Consider the following 23,827-nt stretch of genomic DNA (forward strand, 5'->3'; position numbering starts at 1 on the left):
TGCTGTTTTTATACGAGTAATTTAATCATTAAATTTAGGCTGTCATATGTACTTTCCATGATCAGGTTTGTGTTGTTCAGTACTGGTGCACAATTTTTGAAATGTTGTTTCTTCTGTGGATGCAAGACTTGGAACATTTGAATGGTTAAAGTTTGAAGGAAGTAGAGATGAGGTGTAACATTGAAAGTTGTTCTCCATAATGAACATTCTTCTACAGAACTAATTTGGCACCAGGGGCCACTCATTATTCAATGGACTTTTGCATTCATAGCAGCTTCATAATTTGTGTAATTGAAGCACCCAAAGAAAGGGGTTGTCTCGTAGGCCAGATAAGCGTGACCGTAAAATTTTACTCAAAATACCATTCGATTTGTTCCATAACCCACTCTACAACAAATTTTTAAGATATTAGAAATAGATTTTTATTGTTATTTAAAAAAAAACACAGCTAAAATCCTTCAAAATCACTATCATTGTCTAAGGCAAAGAACTCAGCAAATACGTCCGGAGTCTCACGGTTTACCCTGTCATCAGACAAGTCTGAATCTAATGAGTTGGCTTCGTCGTTAGTGTCCCACAATAAATCATCCTCCGTACCATCCATTGCGCTAGAGATACCTCACTTTTTGAAAGATTTTATTAGTTTCTACTTTCACTTTAACCCAGGCTTTGATCACAAAAATCACACATCAAGTGATGCAGCTCACATTGCCCCGCCATTTGTAAAGGATTTTTCAGCACTCGTCGCCCAGCAGCTCAGTCAATGCACACATTTTTGGGGAGTTATCTTGTACTCCCGAAATATGATAAAACCATAAAATTCAGGCTGAAATTGGGGACCCGTCTTATCTGAAGGAATGTCTTGTATGCCAAAATATATGGTAGTCTCCAGCCTGAGCAATTTACATTATTTTTTTTGGTGCAGAATTCTGGAGAGTGATAATTTTATTTCTTATAAGATAAAAATCCAAGTTAACACACCCTTTATTGCCATTAGTGGTCAGATGGTTAAAAAAATATTAAGCAATAAAAAATGGAACCATGCTGTAATGTACAAGCAACTGACATTGCTCAACCCATAAAACACCCATTACAGGCAGCATGGTTAGTGCAATGCTGTTACAGTGCCAGCGATCGGGACCAGAGTTTGAATCCCACACTATCTGTAAAGAGTTTGTACGTTCTCCCCGTGTCTGTGTGGTTACAGGTCAAATGGGTGTAATTGCATGTCCTAGAGCTTTCACATTGATGCAATCATAAAGAAGGCTCACCGGTGGCTATACTTTGTCGGATGTCTGAGGGGGATTTGGTATGTCACCAAAGACTCTCGTAAACTTCTACCATGGAGAGCATTCTGGTTACATCAGTGCCTGGTAGGGAGGCACCAATTCTCAGGACAAGAATAAACTCCAGAGGGTTGTTAACTCAGCCTGCGACATCACAGGCACCAGACCACTCTATCGAGGGCATCTACATGAGGCAGCCTCTATCCTCAAAGTCCCCCACCATGCAGGCCATGCCCTCTTCACTCTGCTACAATCAGGGAAAAGGGTACAGGAGCCGAAAGACAAGCACTCAAAGGCACAAGGACAGCTTCTTTCCTGCTGCCATCAGATTCCTGAATAAACAATTAACCAAAGACTCTGCCTTACCTTTCGTGCACTATTTTAATTTTTTTTATAGTAACGTAAGATGGTTATAATATAAATGTTTTCACTCTGATTCTGCTGTAAAACACAAATTTCATGACTTGTTCATGACAATAAAGTCTGATTCTGAATTGGGGAGCATGGACCAAAATGGCCTGTTACCATGCTATATGTCCAAATTTAAAATTAAAACAATAGCAGCACTTCACAGGTCCTCTGCCTCTTCCATTGCTGCAGTGATGACTACATAAGCACAATAGCACCTTATTTGTGGAGTTCTGTGGCAGCTATCAGATGACCAGCTTTTCATTTCTCTCCACTGATGTGGCTGCAATGCTCCGATTCCTTTTTACTTTGCTTCCTTCAGTTTGGTTTTCATCCTATCACAGATGTTCCCAGCTGTTCTTACCCTACTCCTGAACTTACAAGATGCTGGTTTTCTTGCTTTCCCAGTTCTCATGAAGGTAACTTGACCTGGAAGACCAAGCTCCTCTTCCCCTTCATGGATGCTGCACGACCTTCTGAATACTTCTAGCATTTTTCAAAGTTTAGTTTTTTGCTACACTTGCTCAAAAATAGTATACATTTATGGGCTTGAGAATACTTCAAATTATTCATGCTATTTGTTTTAACATTGGTTCTCTAGGTCAAGGTTCTCCATGGACGTTCGATGTAATTCATCACATGGGATACTTTTCTATGTATCCAATGAAAAGGAAACTGCCTTCATGATTCTCTTGCTTTCCAAAGGCCGTTTTGTCTTCATGTTTGATGTCAAAGGGAAGAAACTGCGAATTGCAAGCAAAGGAAAATATAACGATGGGAAGTGGCACACAGTATGTATCAGATTCCTAAATGGCTTTGAAACAATTTTTGTTTGCATTAACTTGGCTATTGCAAAGTCAGACATCAATCCATTTGTTCTTTTTTCCACTATTTGGGATGATTTAAATTTCATCAAAATAGGATTAATTTTATTTTTGAGTTGGGGGAAGGCTATTTTAATCAGAATCTTCATTCAACTGAATTTACTTCAGTGTAATGTATTGGCTTGACTTGTATGTTAGAAGGTGAGATTTTTAGCTGCATTGTGGGAGTTTTTGGCAGTTATGATCTAGTAATACAGCTTCCTTGTGTTAAATCTGGACAGGCTATCAAGATGCACAAATTTGAACTGATTGTGAGATTCCCTTTACATCCTAAATTATGTTTCCAAGTATTTATCATGGAATCTCTATATTTTGCCAAATTTTAAGTATTCCTAAAATTAAATCTACACTATCATGAAGAATCTGTGTATGATTTCCAGTTCAATCCATGTATTGGGGTATTGAATTATGAGTAGATAACACACAAGCAGCACTCACTGCTCCTTCAGTAACAACTTAGGCATAGAGGAGCAGGCCACGTTGGCCACCCTTTGCAGATGACAGAGCCTTTTTATGTGGAAAATAGAATAAAATTGGATAGTTTGCAATAGAGCAAGACGATAGGAGACTCCGTTTTTTAAATAAATGCTTCATCTTCCAACATTGACTGGATCACTTGTATTTTATTTGTCGAGTAGTAATCTTGAATGATATTCCAAGCTAAACTTAAACAGAATGTAATCCAAACTTTGAGGGTTGCTACAGAGTTTTCCTCACCTTTGCAAAGCATTAAGGAAAAGCAACTTTTCTGTGATGTAGAATTTTAGTCCTGCAGAACCTTAGCTCTTTGAACGTGCAATGTGAAGATCAGGAAGTCCAGCTCATCACAAACCAGACATGCACAGGGAAAATGTCAAAATATCAGCATGCTTTTCTGATGGACGAACAGTCCTCTAACCATTTAAAATGTACTGACCCAATGCAAAGAGGAATCACAATTCTCTCTGTTCACAGCATGAGGGCCAATTGACATGTTAGAATTTGACAAGACCCGATCTTGCCTTGATTAGTTTTTCCAACTACTGGTATGTGATAAGATTTGCACAAAACTTTTTTGAACTTTGTATAGGTATTATCGACAATCTTTGCTCATAGTTAAACCAGGAAACAATCGACATCCACCATTTGCACTGAAATCAGTTAATTCAGTATCATCTACACCAGTGGTTTTCAATCTACATCCCCCCCTCCCCAAACTCACATTCCACTTTAAGTAATCCAGAGGTGCTCTGTGATGAGTAAGAGATTGCTTAAGGTGGTGTGTGAATGGAAAGAACAAGGTTTGAAAACCACTGTTTTAATTGTACCTAATTGACTTGTTATGTGCACGGTTTCATAACTCCAAATGAAATGGGCCAATGACAATTTTTCTCAAGTATTTCAGTAACAATTGGGTCTAGAGCACTCGTATACCACCATAAGTAATCTTTACTAACCACAGAGCACCTATGGCATAGACTTGCAATGATACACCATATATTGAAGGAAGTCTAGAAATTAAAATGTTACTATTTTATTTCACACTAAAAGAGATGAACTTGGATTTATTATGCCATAGGCGCTCTGTGGTTAGTACAGGATTACTTAAGGTGGTAGGTGAGTGGAGGAAAAAAAGGATTGAAAACCACAGAGCAAGGCTTAATTGTGAAATATATTTCCAGATATTTTTCAGTAGACACAGGAATCAAGCGAAGTTGGTGATCGATGGTCTACGACAACAAAGCCGGAACATCCCAGTCACAGCTTCCTTAGAAGTCAGAGCCCCATTCTATGTAGGGGCAGTGCCAAAAGGAAAAGCAAGGAGGATTACTCAGGTATAAATCACTGTGCAGGTTCTTATTTTTCCCATAAGAATTTAGCCATGCGAGTGTTGCATAAACATTAGGTACATTGATCTCCTGAATCCAATTTCCCACTATAGTTATAACACCTCGTTCTTTATCTCTTGCTTGTAAACAAACAGATCATTTCCCTGCATCTATTAATATCACAATGAATGAACCATTTTAAGGAGACATGAACCAGTAAATAATGTCTCAGGTTCTTTTATTTTTAGGCCTTGGTTTAAGTCCAAAGCCCTCTTAAATAAGAATCTTCTTCCTTGCAGAGCTAACAGTCCCATTCATTGTAGATGTAACTTGTGAGTGAAATGCTCTGAAAACTGATTAAATTCCAATTTTTGTTTTGTTTCAGGGCTCTTTTGCTACCAGGTTCAATGGTTGTATACGAAACTTCCAACTGGATGGAAAGCCTCTGGATCCTCCTTCTCGGGCTTACAATGTCACACCATGTTTTGAGGGAAGCCTCGAAACGGGGATCTTTTTCTCCAGTGCAGGAGGCTATATTACTCTAGGTATTCAAATTGAAATTTTAATATTTTCTCACTAAAAGAGATAAACCTGGATTTATTTACAGATAGTATTATTGTTGGTAAGATAGCCTAGCTAATACAGTTAAAAAAAACAGTATCCAGAAATTTCAGATGCCAGATATGCAAATTTTCCAGTTGCCTGAGACTCACTCTTACAATGCCTAATACACCTGCATTAAAATTTAAGAGTGTAAAAAAATCATTATTGTAGGGCTGAACTATGTAAAGATCACTTTAATCAGGTAATTCCTGTTGTCAGCACTAATTGTGCTGCCATCGTAATGAATTCCCCTCCCCCAAGTTTACAGATAAAGCCATACTAGTATATTAATAAATAAAGACTTACTAGGCAGGAATATGGAGACAGTTTGAGGGAGTCGCTCCAGCAGCGAGTGGCATTGGCTGGCACTCCGCTGGCTGAATGTTCGGCAAGGGTTTGAGTTTTACGTTGGAGAATTTACTTCTACAATTTAAAATTTTTATTTCCCCAATTTTTTTTAACCAGTTGCTTGAATTGCAGATAATGGGGATTTTACTGTACCAGCTTTATCCCAAAGAGTCCCCTCGGATAGTACCTGTTGTTTAAAATGATTTACTTCTCTGTTCCAAGTAACCAATTCTTTGTCTGAGGAATGTAGGAGACTCAGTACAAACCCACATTCTGTCCTTATTTGTTGTCTTTACAGAAGCATGCTATGTGAGAAAAAAAAACTGCAGATGTTATAAATATGAAGTAAAAGCAAATATTAGAGACTAGATGTGGAGAGAGAAACCAAACTAATGTTTCCAGACAAAGATTCTGTCAATACTATTATCATCTGACAAATCAACGTGCTCTTTCCTCAGCTGTTAGGTTTTCCCAACATCTTCTGTTTTTATTGCAAACACATCAGGAGCATGATGGATTACAATTTCTTTTTTTGTTTAGATGAATTATTTGTTCTCAACAAAGATTATGAACTAATGCTTGAAGTGCGGCCCAGGAGTTTGTCTGGTATACTTTTCCATGTTGGAAGGAAACAAAGCTATTATTTCAGCCTGTACGTAGAGAATGGAAAGGTAAGAAACAATTCTCTTTTTAAACACAAAATCTGGTTCAATCATTATTTAGAGAAGGTGGTTAGATGTGGAAATATAGACTAAATTAACAGAGCCAAATTGGAAGATGACATTTTAAAAATACAGTTGTCCATTACTGAAATATTCTAATAAATATCAAAATTCTACAAACTTGGCATATTAGATTGTGCAACAATTGGTTGAGAACTTGAAAATGTTCTGTTTGCTGGAGTTAAAGCACATCAAGTGCTAATTAAATCACTGCTAAATTTGCACGGGGATTTTTATAATATTGATTCTCACAAAGCACTTCATATCCAAAATAATTTAGAGGAAGCAAGAGCAATGAATGAAGAGATTTATCATAATAATGCCTTACCTAGTGATCTGGGCATTGATCGGTATGTCATAAATCAAAAAGGTTTTGTGTGATTTTTTTTTCCAGCTATTGTCTGTTCAACACTTTGCTCCAATACTAGAGTGTTAGGATGCTCAGCATTGCCAGCTGCAACTCATTATGACACGAGAAGCAAGGCAGTTCAAAATAAACAAGTGTAATCCTAGGTTGAAACAAATTCTAGTTAACTTGTAATCTAAAACTAACCTTGATGATTAGAAAGGATGTTTACATTTCAATTTTACTGTTTTCCTATGAAACAGATTGTGTAAGGTAGCAACCGAAACGTCCTTGTATTGGTTTTGACCTTGCTCTACCTTTTAAGGTTATTATGCAGTTGAATATTGGAGCTGGAAAATTCTCAGCATCAGTAACTCCAGAACAATCTGTGTGTGATGGGCAATGGCATCGAATATCAGGTAAGAGTGAACTTTATATGCACTTACGAATGTTACTTTTAGACTTGTGCATGCATACATACTTTGCAGGTCACAATCATTCTACATTATGTCTGAACGCCTATTATCTTGGACCATTGCTAGGTTTGTCAACCCAGTCTGCTATTTCCTTCACTCTTTGGATATTTTTCATGCAGACAAGTCTACTGCTTGTGGTCATTTATAAATATTGATTTTTTTTAAAAACTATTTCCCTCAGTTTTCAAAAGGAAGAATGTGATCCAACTCGACGTGGATACAGAGAGTAATTACACAGTTGGGCCATTGCAGATTCCATATTCCAATTCCAAGCACATTGTTTATGTGGGAGGCATACCAGGTAAATTGTAGTAGCTATATCATAAATGTAATCTCATTATTTTGCACTAGTCAAAAACCAGGTGAAGACCAAGTGTGGTTCAATTGTCAATAATCCAAAATTCCTAGTCTAGATTTTAGAAGAAACTAATGCTGAAGAGAGGAATTGATTTTTGAAACATTACTACATCCCCAGCTCTCCTAACAAAGTGAATTTTCTTAATGGGACAAGAGAAATGTACAAGGATTTGACCAAAAACCCAGGACATGGGAGTTTGGTTGGCAGCATGTCAGGGACAGGTCCATGCAGCTTCAAATATACTCTAGCTTGATTGTCAATATCTTAGCAGTCAAACTCCTCAATGCACCTCGAAAAATGAACCAGTTTGTGACACTTACTGTTAACATGTACTTCACAAAGGTGAGCAAAATTGTTAATGGAGGAATCACTTGGATTAGTACAGAATTTAAGTGTTATTTAATGTTGTTTAACAGTACATTTAAAAGAATATTTATAGCTCTAATCTGTAGCGATTGCACACAGCATCCAAAGCCAAGGTCATGTAATCCATAGTGGCAGCTTTGCAAAATAAATAAATAATTCACTCCTAACCTTATTTTGTGCCTAATGATACCCCATGTTGCATTTTATTTCTCACAAATAGAATGAAATCTCCATATTCAAGGAGGATTTAGTTCAATTTTGTAACATTGCAATTTGTTAGCAGATTTCCTTACTCTATTGGTTTAACTTGCTGTTATCTATGAAATTGCCATGAGAATTTTGACCATTATCTGAAGTTACTTTTTTTTATTTCAGACACAGTGCAAGTTCCCATGTTGTCTCTGATACGTCACTCATTTGTTGGCTGTGTCAAGAATTTCCGAATTAACCAACATTCAATCCTGTTAAGTCGACCAAGATCCATACATGGAGGTGTCATTACCAGTGGCTGCCCTTTATTATAATCGGAATGGAAAGAATAAAACACTTTACCAAATTTTATGATTTACAATCCACTTATGCACTTAACTTTGTACTGTATTTCAGAATTTTTATAAGCTATTTTAATAGCCTTTTTATTTGGTATTTTGGGAGTAAAATATTAAGGGGTAAAATTTATCCTGACACTGATTTTACATTTAGTAGCACTATGTGCGGAACACTGGTACATAATCAAGTCGAAATAAAACTTCCTGTACTGTGTAACTTGTCCATTTTGAATTGCTCTCATTGCAGATTAATTTTGTATGATGAACAGCAATAATTTTAGTATAACTACAGTCTTTGATGGAGAGTTAAGGTGGCTGTTAGAGAATTAAAGGTAAAATGCAGTGTTTGGTTTGTCCACTAAGAATTTATAAACTCGATCAAACACTCTTTGGTAAAGTGCTTCTGTTGTCACTTTTAAAGGAATGTTTACCAAGAAATCTGTACTGAACTCCAAGCGACATGCAAGATTCTTGCACCCTTTAACAAGTGTTACTGTTTAAATTGATCATGAGGAGAAAAGGACTATTTGCATCGGAGTTAAGAATACACCCGAATTTAAAAGCACCAAGACTTCTTCCTTTGGCTGGCGAGTCGATAACAAAAGACCACCGTACTGGTGATTAAATTTCTAAAATAGCACAGCCCTTTCATGAGAAGGCAAACTAAATTTTAAACTGCTGTAACAGAGGTATACTAACCACATTGTTGGACAGAAGTTTGAAAACTAGACAGCACTGATTTTAAAAATGCACACTTGCAGCAATCCTCCCATGAAAGCCCAATAAAGGGACCAAGGCTTTAAAAAAAAAATCATGATATGGACTCAACTAACCCCCACCACAACTATAACACACACTGAAGCATTTAACATACTTAAATATTTGCAGCTGTTCTTCCTCTTTGTGCCTCCATCAACCGTGGTCCAGGATTTTCAGACAAATTCCACACCATCTTTTCACTTGCGTTGTCTTCTTCCTGGCAGCAAACCACTGATAAACCTCAGGATGAACACATTTGTAAACACACTAATTCTGCAGTTTCTGAACACAGAGTAATACCAAGAGCATTATCCTGTAACCAAGATGCCACTTTGCACAGATAAAACTGTAAAATAAAATAACTGACATTAACAAAATTCTTTTGCCCTATAAGGAACCTTTAATATTGCCAAGTTTCGGGCTTAATAGAATACAACCACAATTTGCTAGTATTTAAACTATGTGCACATATCATTACTTTAACCTTATCCTCTTGGTAAAGGGTTTAAAGAGGAAAAAAAAAATCACTGAACAGTTTTCAGTCCAAACTCATATCCTCCTCTTCATCTTTTTTGTCCTTTGAATCATTGTCTCCCTCCTTTTCATCTGGTTGTGTCTTTGCAGATGTAGAACTATGTTGCATGGCTTTGGCAAATCCTTCCACATCTGCAGAAGGAGAAACACACAAACTTGAAATTTCAGTTAAAAGGCAACAAAGAAAAAAAAACTCCCAAAGTTTAGTTTTAATCCAAGTTCAGATTAAACATTTTGATTTTTACCGAAGATTCAATACGTCCTTTTCTTTCAATTTGAATCTAATTCAGTGTGTAGTCTGACTGAACACAAAAACTTAATAGCGAAAATGAAAAAATAATCAACCAAAATAGCACTTTTTAAAAAATGAATTGTTTCCTTGCTCTATATTTCACTCATCCATGAAGGCAAAATATATTACCAATAAAAGTGCCTTTGCTATAAAGTATGTATTAAAACATTAGGAATCTAATCTTATTTTCCATAACAGTTTTGCACATTGCAAGTCATGCAATTAAATCAAAATAAACATTTTTTTCCTGATGACGGTGGGTCAGGAGATTATGATTAATGTGCCAGTCAAAGAATCCATACATCTGAATCCCTTTCAAATTCTTACTCCATAGTCTGAAGTATAAAGGAGTCACACTATATAGAGTACTGATGCTCCCCAAAGCAAATCCTAGCCAGAAATTGCGAAGGATGGCACTTACCTCCTTTTCCTGCTGCTTCCACGGCCTCTGCTGGCAACCCAAACTGACTCATCAATGGGCCCAACTGGCCTGAAGCCAATGCAGCACTGAACATACTCATGGCCTGCAAAAAATAACAAATCAAAACTGTGCAGATTTACCATCATTTAATATTTTCCAATATAGCCAAACTGACAAAAATGTGAAGCTAGCTCCTTGTACATGAAAGTTTCAATGTTAGTTCCTGTACTACAATTTTAAAAAGGAAACTTACAAATATAAAAAATTTAAATAGTGTGACTAGATTATAGATTTTTGTTTCATTCCACATATTTCACATCAGCCTTGTTTATCCATATTTGCATGGGTATACCAAAAACATTTCTGTAAGTTTTAAAAACCATAGAACATTACAGCAAAGAAAACAGGCTCTTCAGCCCTTCTAGTCTGTGCCAAACAATTATTCTGTCTAGTTCCACTGACCTGCACCCAGTCCATGTCCCTCCAAACCCACCCCATCCTTGTAACTGTCCAAATTTTTCTTAAATATGAAAAATGAGCCCATATTCACCAGTTCAGCTGGCAGCTCATTCCACACTCCCACTACTCTCTGTGTGAAGAACTGCCCCCTAATTTTTTTTTCACCTTTCATCTTTAACCCATATCCTCTGGTTTGTATCTCACCTAAGCTCAGTGGAAAAAGCCTACTTGCATTTAGTCTATCTATACCCCTCATAATTTTGTCCACTGCTATTAAATCTCCCCTCATTTTTCAACACCTCTGGGAATAAATCCTAACCTGTTTAACTCTTCCCTGTAAACTAATAATAAGCCTGTTCTCCAGTTATTGCTGCGCCAATAAAACAATTTCAATTTATTTCAATTAAATTGGACAATTTAACCTTGTGGTTCCAGATACACCTCAGTAATCCTTGAGGTAAAACATTCTGTGACAACTTAGTAATGCTCTATCTACTAGAATTTGGACAATTTCTACGAAATTAATCTTCAGTTTATCCATCAATCCAGCCAAGTAATAACTTCACATTGCCAAATGAGGCAGCACAAACACATCTGGTTTGAAGTTCAGAACTTTCTACATTTGCATCGCAAACATGATTGAAGGACCATATATGCCGTTGTATAGGACGATGCTCAAAACTTAAACTTTTCACCTTAAAATTGGATCACCCTACACAAGGAGTCTAAAATTCTTACCTTAACGACGAAATCACAGTACCATCTTCCTGCTGGGTCCAACGTAATCTTTCACATGTCCCTTTAGTTATTTGCAAAGTCTCAGCGCTCCTCCGCGGAGTCCATCCATCCAGTCTGACTACTGACAGCTCTGTACAGGCTTCTTTCATCTGTTACAGGAGCTGACAGTGATTTATTTTAAAATATCCAAATAAAATTTAAGACTTTAAATGATAATTTGTTATTAAAGTATTGTGATTTGCTTTTAACAGCATGTGGTGGGTGTCATGTTAAATAAAGGGTGTCACTCAAAACCAACAATTTAGGTGAAAATTCCAGAGTCATCCCTATACAACGGCATGTACAGTATCCAGATTTCTTTCTACTCTTTGAAGATGTCAAATAAATTACAGACCTGTTGAAACTGAGGAGATGTTATTGTATTCTGAACTTCTTCTGCAGGCTGTCGCAATGATTCCCCTGATGGAAGGTATGGTAACAATCGCTCTTGAACCTCTGCATTCGCCAGGATAGGAGCCATCATCTCCGGTGTCAATGCACTGGCTAAATCCACTGCTATAAAATATAAATATGCAATCATCACCGTGGATACAAATCATTTATAAAACCCACACTTCCCTGAAGAAATCTCATCAAAAACGAATGGAAATCAAAGAGCAGTAAATATCTCAGAGCACAAATCAGGCTAATCAAATGCAATCTGCTTCACCGTGAACTCAAAATAGTTGCAAAATTAAGGACCCCATCACCTACTACTGCAGACCAGAGAAAATTTAGCAGGGTATATGCTAAAATGCAAAATAATGCATATGTTTTACCATTTTATGATCCGTTCACTCTATCCAATAATGCTGGTACAGACCAACTTGCAAAATTTAAACAGCTAATTAAAAGCATGCATGCTGGAAGCCAATGGCAAATGCATGACTGGAATCTACTTTGACCTCAAAAGCATAGTATTTCACGTGAAAGGTTCAACCTGGATCCCTACCCTGTTGTCCTGCCGCTTCTGCTGCAGCAGGAACAGTCATGCTTGCCAAGATGCTCTGCAGATCCCGCAGCTGAATGGGCTGGGTTGGGCTAGTTACAGACCCCGACGCTGCAACAGATGTAGAGGCAGAGGCTGGACCAACTGTAGAGCCTGTGCTTGGTGCTGCTGGTGTAGTTAGCGCTGTTGCTGCAGCCGCTGCTGGCGGTGGCACACTTGTTGATGCCACGCTAGGGGATGGTACCGGTGCCATTGCTGGAGCAACAGAAGGTACTGACGTCATACGAACTGCAGAAGTTGTGGAGGATGGAGTAATGGCTGCAGACTGGCTTCGTGACCTAAAGAAAAAAAATGAAAAGCACTTACTGAAAGGTTTGATGATTTAATTAAATAAACTGAAGAATACTACAATGGAGGGAGAAAAGACAAAATTATAGGGATAGTGAATAACTTGATCTGGATTTTAACCAACTTTTCATTATACAGACTGGCTACATCAGAGGGTGTAGGTTAATGGGGTGTAAATTGGGCAGCACGGACTCGTGGGCCGAAATGGCCTGTTCCCGTACTGTGTGTCTAAATTCTTTTTAAATTACACAAGCTTTATTTTCAAATTATTATTAGAACCACAGAACGTGACAGCATAGAAACAGGCCTCTCTAGTCTGTGCCGAACTATTATTCTGACCTGCACCCAGTCCATAACCCTCCATACCCCTCCCATCCATGTACATATCCAAATTCTTCTCAAATGTCAAAGTTAAAATTGAGCCACATTTACCACTTCAGCTGTAAGCTCATTCCACACTGCCACCACTCCACTCCCCCTAAACTTTTCCCTTTACACCCTTAACCCTTGTCGTCTGGCTTGTATCTACCCTCAGTGGAAAAAGTCTATCTACAATTAATAATTATTAACTATTTCCTTATTAAAACTGCAGAATTTTGTCAAAATGTTATTACTGTATTTTATCTGTTCTTAGAATACAAACTTGGAAAAGGAAATTTACTACAGGTATTTTAGGTGACGCATGCAAATATATGCCAGATTTCTTTCCGTATTATTTGACCTTTATTCGTACTACTTTGAATTTTTTTCTTACCCTGACGAACTGTTACCAGCTGAGGGACCTCCACTGCCAAGTAAGCCAGCAAGACCAGCTGGACCTGCAAGAGCACCAAGGCTACCTGAAAAAGAGAGATCGAGGAACTGTAGCACTGCAATTGCAAGCATTTAGTCAGTAACACCTCAGTTTGTATCTTACAATACAAAAGAAAACAGAAAAGTTGGCCATCTTATGCAATCACAATTAAAAGACAAAATGTTTTCTTCACGACATTCAGGTAAACAAGAATTACTTACCGATTAAACATGTTGATTCAGTGCTATTTAATGAGTTTAAGCCCAATGAATTTAAAATTGACAATGAACTTTCAAAAAAGGGATGGAATTTTTAAACAAAATTACAACCAAGATTCATTAAGAACTATACAAGACTGAAGAGCAGCCCTTTTTCAATTAACAATACTCCCCCCCCCCCCACCCTTTACTGTATATATACAATATGTTGAACAATGGCATAGAAAACTCATAAAATTAGGAAAACTGCCTAAAGGAAAAACAGCACCTCCTTTTTCATCAAATTATGGAACTGGTGCTTTATGTTCACACAGGTAGCAGAATTTATTATTTTCATGTTGCTGAAGATACCAGCATCAACAATGAATGTAGAGCTAATTGACCAGAACACATTTCTCACTCCACATCCACGCAGAAATTAATTATCTATTCCTCAAAGAAATAACCTGAAGACAGAAGTTTCATGATATAACTTTTAGTGTGATTGTGAAGAAAATTCTGTCAATGTTTGAAATAAACCCCATGACTAATGGCTAAGCAAAAAAAAACATCAAAACTAGATTTTGACTGTTTTAAGTGCTTTTTATTGAGCCACTGACTACACAGCAGAAGTTAGCTTGACTTGAATTTCTACATTCCTTTTGATAAACAGTTGTGTTCTCAGCTGCTCGGTCCTGTTAGGTGTGGGATCCTACCAGTCCATGAACAGTGCAATTGTTCCATCCAGTGAGAAACAAATGGATGGCTCTGTACAGTTTGCCATTTGTTAAAGATCAATTTATAAAATGCAATTAATATTTACCAAGTCCACCTAAACCGGTTGCTCCCATCAGCTGCATCAGCTGGTTATGACTCATGTTGCCCAAAAGACTTTGCAGACCACTTTCTCCTGGAATAAAGAGATGAATGACCATCACAGGTGTCTGTGTTGGGCTCCTCTTATTTACTACATAAATAATCTAGATTTAGGGGAAATGTCAAAATTTGCAGAGAACATGAAATGGTTATGAAATCTGTGACATTTCAGGATAAACAGGTTAGAATGTTGGGCAAAAGGGTAGCAGATGCAGTTCGAATGGTTACAGTGTGAAATGAGATATCTGGAAAATAACAAGAAATTAAATTGTAGATTGTTAATTGAACACTGATACATTGAAAAGATGGTAGTACGAATAGCACTGACCACAAAAACCAAATTAATTTGAGATTTACTAGCTATGTATCTAACAGTAGAACAGATACTAGGCCTTGGGGATGAACAAGGTTCAGCATTAGATAAATTCAAAAACAATAGAAATGGCTTCAGCTCAAACTTGCCATATTAAAACATAAAAAAGCTTTGAAAAACTCAAGTAGTTATTTGTTTTGTTTCCCCAGTGTCAAATTGCATATAAAATGGCTAATAAAAAGAACCAACAAATTTAAAATAGTGCTCAAAAAAATACAAGAAGCTGGAAGAATAGTTGACAGAACATTTGGAACACAGGAAATATCATAACAATTGTTGACAAATTAATTTTCTTGGAAACGAGATGAATGTGTGGAATATACACAAGATTAGGTCATCAAAGTAGCCCATGTGAAGAGAGCCAGAAACAGGTTGATTAGTGAAATCAAACCACTTATTTCTGTGCAAAAGCGATCTTCAGGTTTCTACATATTCACTTTTGTCAGCTTCAGAAATCTGTTATCTCAATTCATATCTGATATTAGTTGTTGTTAAGTGAAAAAAAGTGGGTTTTTTTTCTTTGCTTTCCTTCTTGTAGCTCTGCACATACAATTACATATTTTATGCAATAATATCATAAAATGGCAGTGGCAAAGCATACTACACCTTACAAAATAAAACATTTTGGGTACTTTAAAGAGTCTAGACAATAAACAACAACAGCCACTTCAACCAAATAGTTGATTGAAATTCATCTCTTGATTATGGATAAAGAACAGAAAATTAGACTAGATCTCCAATCATCTACAATCACTGTTGAAAGTATGTTGTCTGATAACAACTGCATCAGCTACAAGGTTTCACCAAAACAAGTCAATTAATTACCTTACATGTCAGCTTATAAGATGGTATTTAAATCTTAAAAATGTCACCCCAAAACCAGGGGTCATCTTATATGACAAGTATAAAATCCGAACCTTCACAGCGAAGTCTTAGTGCTTGTCCAGGCCTAGTATAAAATCCAAACCTTCACAGCGAAGTCTAAGTGCTTGTCCATGCCTAGTATAAAATCCGAACCTTCACAGCGAAGTCTAAGTGCTTGTCCATGCCTAGTATAAAATCCGAACCTTCACAGCGAAGTCTAAGTGCTCCTATGTGGGGACAATCCACCCACTCCAACTGCTGTAGCCTCTGAACAGGCCGTTAAAGGAGCTGACAGCTAATTATCTGCTAATAAAATTTAAAACTTTTACTGGGTAATTTTCTTTTGAAATATTGTGACATCATCACTCCATTCTTCAGTGGGATAGTCAGTAAAGTACTATTGGGACTTAGGGTAGTCTTATACAGCAAGTACAGCTCAAATCTACATTTTAGGAGGAAATTAGGGTCATCATACGCAGGTATATATGGTAGATAAAGTCAGTTGCCAAGACACATTCTTTTACAACTGCTGTTTTCAAATTTTAGAACAAATCACAGGAAAGAGTTAACATTGTCAGTGAGATAAAAAAGGGAAGAAATTGTGAGAAAGATATGTATTTCTTCCAGATACCCATGATTATCACTCTGGCATAATATATCAGAATCAAGATTAAATTTAAGAAGCTACATTCTTACATCAAGATACTGTCATACTGTTGATCACACAAGGTTGAAATTCTAATAATCTAATACCTCCAAGTGCTGCTAGCTCGTGACCCCCACTGCTGCCACCACCACCCAAAGCTCCAGGCATAGGTGGGTTGTTCAGATACTCATTCACTTTACGGCAGAACTCTTCATCTTTATCAGGTTTGGGCTCCTAAAGAATTAAACATAATGGTTAACCACAAACAAGTTTAAAATAATCTTCACAATCACATAATGTCTTAGAAGATCTGCAGAAGAGGAAAAAAAGTAATGAATTGTTTAATTACTATTTTCCACAAAAATATACAAAAAGGGATAAAGAATCCTGGACTCGAGGGTTTTTTTTTGGCTCTTTCTGTCAAATTTATCAGTTGGCGATAGCATTTTAAATCCTTAATAATGATCTCAGTTTAGCACCTCACTTCATGTTTAGCAACTTGTTCTACTACTAATATAGGACAATAAATAATTGTCACGTAGCTCTTGAGCTACATATTGGCATTTTAGTAAGCTGTTAATAACTTTGGGAAAGTACCCTCTTCAGACCAACTTGACCTTTTATTTAACAGTTTATTCAGTTTGAATGAGTTTAGAAACTCAAAGCTGTATTACATGACCTTAGAACAAAATCAGACCATGATGTCTGCTCTGAACATGATGCCAATTTAAAATAATCCCATCTGCTTTTTTATCGTCTATATCCTTCTAATCCCTATCTGTTCATTTCCATCTAAATGCCTCTTAAATGTTAGTATTGTACCTGCTTCCAATGGCCTTTCCTTATAATATGTTCTCAGCATCTGTCAATGTAAATAAAAAAGTCTCACTAATCTCTTTTAGACACCCCCTCACCTTAAAACTATGCCCTCTGGTATATGCCATTTTCACCCTGAGATAAAGACTATCTAACATTTCAATTTTATATACTATCAGGTTACCCCTCAGCCTCTGACGCTCCTGAAAAATAATCCACGTTTGCGATCAATTTAGACCAAAAGATAGCATATTAACTGACCCTAGGGAGTTTACATTTCACTAGTGACATTATCGACATTGCAAACCCTCTTGACTTTGTACTTTTTTTTAGTTGAATCAATAAACAAAGCAATTTTAAACTAACTGAATGATTTTCTAAGTGGAAATAGAAGTGATGTTTTGGCACTAGCCCTCATTCTCACATTACTCAATAAAGCACTCATATCATGGGTAATTTTCATGATGTAGAACCATCAGATGATTTGGCCAAGTGACTGCCCCCTACAGTTTCCAAGCAACACTACACGCTTAAAAAGCACTTAAATACAACTGATATCATGGACTTTAAATTGCCTCCTCTCCTATTTTGGCTCTGCAGTTGCCAAATCCTAAGCACACACTATGATCTGAACCCAAAACTTGAACTGCAGGATAATTTTTTTTTTAATGTCTCTTTACCATCCTGAAAATCTCCAATGTATTACAGAAAAGTTAAATGAGAAATCAAACTGAAAAGATGTTTCCCCCCCCTCCCCATTTACATTTGGTTATGATACAAAGCAGAGACCAACAAGGTTCAATAAAATGATATTTATTCTGAACACCATTTATTTTCACCTGCATCCAAAAGAAAAGGCGTTTGGATCCAGCCTTGAACTTCAGCACATATACTCGACCAGTCGTACATTGGGCCACTCGCTTAAACTCACAGTCTTCTGGAAAAATGATCAAATCCTGCAGAAAAATAGTACCACACTGAATCGTAAAGTAGGAAAAGATCTATGTTTTATTTCTCACATATTTCATTTTACATTTACTTTTTTAAAAAAAATCACATGGCAGAAATCAAGTCCAAAAAATCCTAACAATTCTGCTTTAAAGTTGAAATTTGTTCTATTCCACGCAACTTCAAATATAGCAATCCAAAAACCAAGCCAAGGGAGCTAAAGTGATAAAAGAGTGAATTTTAAGATGACAACTTAGAAAATTTAAAAGAATTTGAAACATAGGGTTAAACAACCCTAGCATGGTGCCCCCCAGTGGCACTAAGGAGGAAAGCATACACAAAAAAGCACAGCAGAGGGAAAAATTATGCTAAAAGTAGATTGGGATGTTTACATTTGTCCCAACAACTCTTCAGAGAATTTTGACCAACTTATCCCACCCTACCCATGGAAAAGCAACGGTAAGTATCCTGTAACTCATCTCAAATAAGGTAAAATCCCCGTTATTTGGGATTCAAGCAACTGGCAGCCTCAACCAACCAGATGCCGGATATCGGGGGGGTGGGGGGGAGAGTTACTGCATTTATCTATATTTATTTCTAACATTTAGGTAATTGTTAAGTAGTATTGGGAATTGTGCACTTTTGTGTGTGTACCATAGTCCAGAGAAACACTTTCATTGGTTGTACAACTAGTATTTGTTTGTGACACTTTTGAATTCCAAGCCATCAGTGAATTTTCACACTTCTCAATAAATTAAATCGGGAGCAAGATAAGTACCAAAATAAAAGACCTGATCAACATTTTGCAGCGTTACTCTTATATGGCAACATTAGCAACGTTCACAGGGATCAAAAGCAAGGATATGATGTGATTTCAATACTCAGTAATAACCATTATTTCTCAGCTCAAGCCTCTCGGCCTCGCCTGATTCCTTGCCATCACCAGTTCTCCAAAAACACAATTTCCACACCCCCTCCAGTAATTTGCACACCTTCAAGTAAAATATTCCTCATTGCTCCCTTAATAAATTTTCTCCTTTATCCATCCATTAGACAGTCCTTCCCCAGCCAGAATTCTCTACTCTCCACTGACCTTTTTACTAATTATAGTTTATGAAAGGGGACCACCAAATTTTAAAACAAAAATTATTCAACCCATATAACATTCATTTCTCTTCATCTTTGTAGATTATGGGAAGTAAGTACAAGTCACTGATGAATCCTGAACTGTCTCCAGAGCATCTCTCCAGTTATGTCTGAGAAGAGATGAGATTTTGCAATGACACTTCACACAGATATCCAAAAATCATATGAAAATGACTGTTATCATCCCACCAATTCAAATTCCAAAGAAAAGCAAAACTAACTTGTTCTTTCTAGTCTTGGATAAATGGCCACCCATCTCCCAACTTCCTAGCCTACATGCTAGTCCCTCTTACACCCCCATCCCAACTCTCTCCCCACACCCCTTCCTGAGCTCCTTCATCCCTTACTTTCTCATTTCCCACAAACTCCATCACCATTGAACCCCACCAATCCTGCAGAAATCCTTCCTAGAACCATCAACCACAGCCCCCCCCAGATATCCTCCCCGCTCCACAATATCACAACTCCTGAGCACTCACTTCCAATCCCTTTCCAAGTTCTACCATTTGCTCCCCAACTTCCTCATTTCCCCTCCCTTGCCTCCCAACCTCAACCCACCAAACAACCTCCCCATCTCCATTATTCCAGTATCCATTCCATCGCTCACTGCCAAAACCCACTCTTACTCCCAATATCCTCCAAATGAACCCTACCGGTCAGCCTTTGCCAGTTTCCTGACACCCCTCACCAGCTACACCATTCCTCAGCCCTCCACCCCATCAATACCCACCTCAACCCCAATGCTAGTTCCCCATCCCCTTCTCCCCCAGTCCCCACCCCCTTCTCCCCACCTCCTCCCCAACGACCCCATCTCCCCAACATCCCCATCTCCCCACACCCTCCTCCCCAACATCCCCATCCCCTTCTTCCCCCACCCCCTCCTCCCCAACATCGCCATCCCCTTCTTCCCCACCCCCTGCTCCCCAATGTCCCCACCCCTTCCCCAATGTCCCCACCCCTCCTCCCCAACATCCCCATCCCCTTCTTCCCCCACCCACTCCTCCCCAACGTCCCCATCCCCTTCTCCCCACCCCCTCCCCAACGTCCCCATCCCCTTCTCCCCACCCCCTCCCCAACGTCCCCACCCCCTCCCCAACGTCCCCATCCCCTCCCCAACGTCCCCATCCCCTCCTCCCCAACATCCCTATCTCCCCACCCCCTCCCCAACGTCCCCATCCCAATCCTCTATTCCCCAGACCTTCTAACCTACCCCCTTCCCCACCCACCCAATCGCCTCTTCCAAATCCCCCTCCCCATCTCCCCACCCCCTCCCAAACATCCCCACCCCCTCCTCCCCAACATCCCCATCCCCTTCTTCCCCCCCTCCTCCCCAACGTCCCCATCCCCTTCTCCCCACCCCCTCCCCTTCTCCCCACCCCCTCCCCAACATCCCCATCCCCTTCTCCCCACCCCCTCCCCAACATCCCCATCCCCTTCTCCCCACCCCCTCCCCAACGTCCCCATCCCAATCCTCTATTCCCCAGACCCTTTCTAACCTACCCCCTTCCCCACCCACCCAATCGCCTCTTCCAAATCCCCCTCCCCATCCCCTTCTCCCCACCCCCTCCCAAACATCCCCACCCCCTCCTCCCCAACATCCCCATCCCCTTCTTCCCCCCCTCCTCCCCAACATCCCCATCCCCTTTTCCCCACCCCCTCCCCAACGTCCCCATCCCAATCCTCTATTCCCCAGACCCTTTCTAACCTACCCCCTTCCCCACCCACCCAATCGCCTCTTCCAAATCCCCCTCCCCATCCCCTTCTCCCCACCCCCTCCCAAACATCCCCACCCCCTCCTCCCCAACATCCCCATCCCCTTCTTCCCCCCCTCCTCCCCAACATCCCCATCCCCTTTTCCCCACCCCCTCCCCAACGTCCCCATCCCAATCCTCTATTCCCCAGACCCTTTCTAACCTACCCCCTTCCCCACCCACCCAATCGCCTCTTCCAAATCCCCCTCCCCATCCCCTTCTCCCCACCCCCTCCCAAACATCCCCATCCCCTTCTTCCCCCCTCCTCCCCAACGTCCCCACCCCCTTCTCCCCACCCCTTCCCCAACGTCCCCATCCCAATCCTCTATTCCCCAGACCCTTTCTAACCTACCCCCTTCCCCACCCACCCACCCCATCGCCTCTTCCACATCCCCCTCCCCATCCCCTCTCTCTCCCTCTCCCAAATCCCCCCTCACCTTCCCATTCCCCGCATTCCCTTCCCAATAAATCTGCTCTCCCCCCCCCCCCCCCCCCACATGCGCCAGCCTACGGCCGTCGGCTCGGGGGCCACTTACGTCCTCCACGGTGCCGGCGGAGCGGTCCTTCCAGCAGAAGTGGATGAGCGAGTCGTCCGTCTGCTGGATGTACACTTGACCCTTCCGCTTGTCCGGCGTCACCGTCGACCCCTTCAGCGACATCTTGCCGGCGCGGAACTCCACCAGGTACTTACTGGAGGAACCGCGGCTCCCGGCCACCAAGCTGGGAAAGAGTGCTCCTGAAGCCGACATCGCCGTGACAACGGAGCGCCAATCTTACACCCCCCCTCCCGGACACCAGACACCGACCAAGGCCGCCGAAGTTGCAACCTAACCCCACGTCCCCCCTCTGGCTCGGAGCCTCCCGTATCCCTGCCTCTGATTGGCTAACACGGCTGTCTGTCAACGACGTCAGGACTTCCTTTGTCAGGTTCGGTTGAGCGACACGTGGGTGGAAATGCTGTGTCATTGATGATTTGGCCAAGTGACTGCCCCCTACAGTTTCCAAGCAGCATTACACGCTTAAATAGCACTTAACTACAACTGATATCTTTAAATTGCCTCCACTCCTATTTTGGCACACACTATGATCTGAACCCCTCCTTGTGCTTTTCATTCTCCTTCTAGTTCTTGACCCTTGTACATCAATCTCAGAATAAGAATTTATTGTCATGAATATCAGAGCAAACATTTAAATAAATCATCTGGCCAAAATAAATAAAAATTGAGCAAGAACAAAAAGTCAACCATATAACCATTTACAGCACGGAAACAGGCCATGTCGGCCCTTCAAGTCCGTACCGGTTCACTTGAACAACTCCACTAGCTCCTCCTCACACTTCTGAGGAAGCAGAGCCTCTCTTAGGTCGGTACATCCTGAGATTTTCCAGGTCCTCATAGATTCTCTTTATAAGACCCCATTTTCTTGGATACTTTACTCCGTTCTATTTCTCTTTATAAATCGCTGTTCTCTGGGGATCTCTTTACACATGTTCCTTTTCTCTTTATAAGTCCACATCCTCTAGGATTATTTACTCCATTCCTTTTCTCTTTATAAATATCCGTTCTCTGGGATTCTTTACTCTGTTCCAGTGCCTGTGGTTTATTGTCATTCAGGAATCTGAAGGAAAGAATCAGAATTTATCATCACGAAATTCATTGTTTTGCTGCAGCAACACAGTGCATTTATATTTAAAAATAAATAGTGCACAAAAAGGAAGGCAGTGTCCTTGGTTCATTGATCATTCAGGATTCTCATGGCAGCGGGAAGAAGCTGTCCTTGTGCTGCTGAGTGTTCATCTTTAGGCTCCTGATGAAGAGGACATGGTGCAGTGAACTGGGATTCACTGGTAGTGTGTTGTGCTGATGGCTGGTTCTGCCTCCCAGCCCCACCCCCAACTGCTCACACATAACCCTGTTTTCCCACCTAAATCCTGAACCCTTCCGAAGAATACTGTGAAACCCTACCCATAGTTATGAGAGCTTTTATTCACGCTACACATGGGTGGCCAGGGTCCTGGAGGATAGAAGCTGCTTTCTCAAGACACTGCCTCTTGTTGATGTCCTCGATAGAGTGAAGACTGGAGCCCGTGATGTTGCAGATAGAGTTAACTACCATCTGGAATTTTGCCATCCTCAGCATTGGTACCTCTGTACCAGACAGTGATGCAACCAGACATTGTACATTTTTAGAAGTTTGAGATTTTTTGGTGACATATTGAACGTTCTCAAACTCCTCACAAAGTATAGCTGCTAGTGAGTCTTCTTTGTGATTGCATTGATATGGAGGCTCCAGGACAGATCCTCGGAGATGTTGACACCCAGGACTTTAAAGTTCTTGATTCTCTCCACTGCCAACCCCTAAATGATGTCTGGTTCATGTTCTCCTGATTTCCTCCCTAAGTCCACTCAGCTCCTTCGATCTGTGTTTAAAGTTTAGACCATCAACTGTTGTATATTTATTTGTTCTTTTATATTTTTCCAGTAACAACCAGTAACTTAACTTTTACTATTGATGAATCTTCTCTACCAGTACTTCTCACATAAAAATGGCGAGTTGCTATAATGGTATGGACCTGGGAGAGCAGGAAGAAGAGACACAGTGCTGCTTCCATGGGTTCAATCACCCAATTCTAATGCCAGCAGCTTTGTTCAGGCATTAAACAGCCTGTTAGAGGAGCCAATGGCATTTTAAATCCAGAACCAGACATTTTGGTGTACGCAGTTTG

The 23,827-nt window shown here is 39.9% G+C and overlaps 2 protein-coding genes across 4 annotated transcripts in view; one reads left to right on the top strand and one right to left on the bottom strand.

The window, feature by feature from the left end:
- The window catches only part of lama5 (laminin, alpha 5), a 247,739-nt gene extending 239,369 nt beyond the window's left edge, over positions 1 to 8,370 (top strand). For both annotated transcript variants that reach the window (XM_069884131.1, XM_069884132.1), the window contains 7 exons: positions 2,296 to 2,485; positions 4,240 to 4,392; positions 4,772 to 4,931; positions 5,878 to 6,008; positions 6,731 to 6,824; positions 7,063 to 7,182; positions 7,981 to 8,370. In XM_069884131.1, coding sequence (XP_069740232.1) covers positions 2,296 to 2,485; positions 4,240 to 4,392; positions 4,772 to 4,931; positions 5,878 to 6,008; positions 6,731 to 6,824; positions 7,063 to 7,182; positions 7,981 to 8,129 — 997 coding nt within the window. In that variant the 3' untranslated portion in view covers positions 8,130 to 8,370. The remainder of the gene's footprint in view (positions 1 to 2,295; positions 2,486 to 4,239; positions 4,393 to 4,771; positions 4,932 to 5,877; positions 6,009 to 6,730; positions 6,825 to 7,062; positions 7,183 to 7,980) is intronic.
- Positions 8,371 to 9,289: 919 nt separating this feature from the next.
- adrm1 (ADRM1 26S proteasome ubiquitin receptor) lies at positions 9,290 to 21,949 on the bottom strand. 2 transcript variants are annotated; one of them, XM_069884141.1, is made up of 9 exons: positions 21,639 to 21,949; positions 18,097 to 18,213; positions 16,549 to 16,675; positions 14,506 to 14,592; positions 13,447 to 13,531; positions 12,348 to 12,682; positions 11,751 to 11,908; positions 10,160 to 10,262; positions 9,290 to 9,578 (listed from the first exon to the last, which is right to left on the bottom strand). In XM_069884141.1, the coding sequence occupies exons 1-9, from the start codon at positions 21,849 to 21,851 to the stop codon at positions 9,451 to 9,453; spliced, it is 1,353 nt and encodes a 450-aa protein (XP_069740242.1). In that variant the 5' UTR covers positions 21,852 to 21,949; the 3' UTR covers positions 9,290 to 9,450. The 2 variants fall into 2 exon arrangements, with proteins under 2 accessions (XP_069740242.1, XP_069740241.1); XM_069884140.1 differs by having other exon boundaries at positions 11,751 to 11,911; positions 21,639 to 21,948.
- Positions 21,950 to 23,827: the final 1,878 nt, after the last annotated feature.

The sequence above is a fragment of the Narcine bancroftii genome, chromosome 6 (assembly GCF_036971445.1).
Source record: "Narcine bancroftii isolate sNarBan1 chromosome 6, sNarBan1.hap1, whole genome shotgun sequence".
NCBI lineage: Eukaryota > Metazoa > Chordata > Chondrichthyes > Torpediniformes > Narcinidae > Narcine > Narcine bancroftii.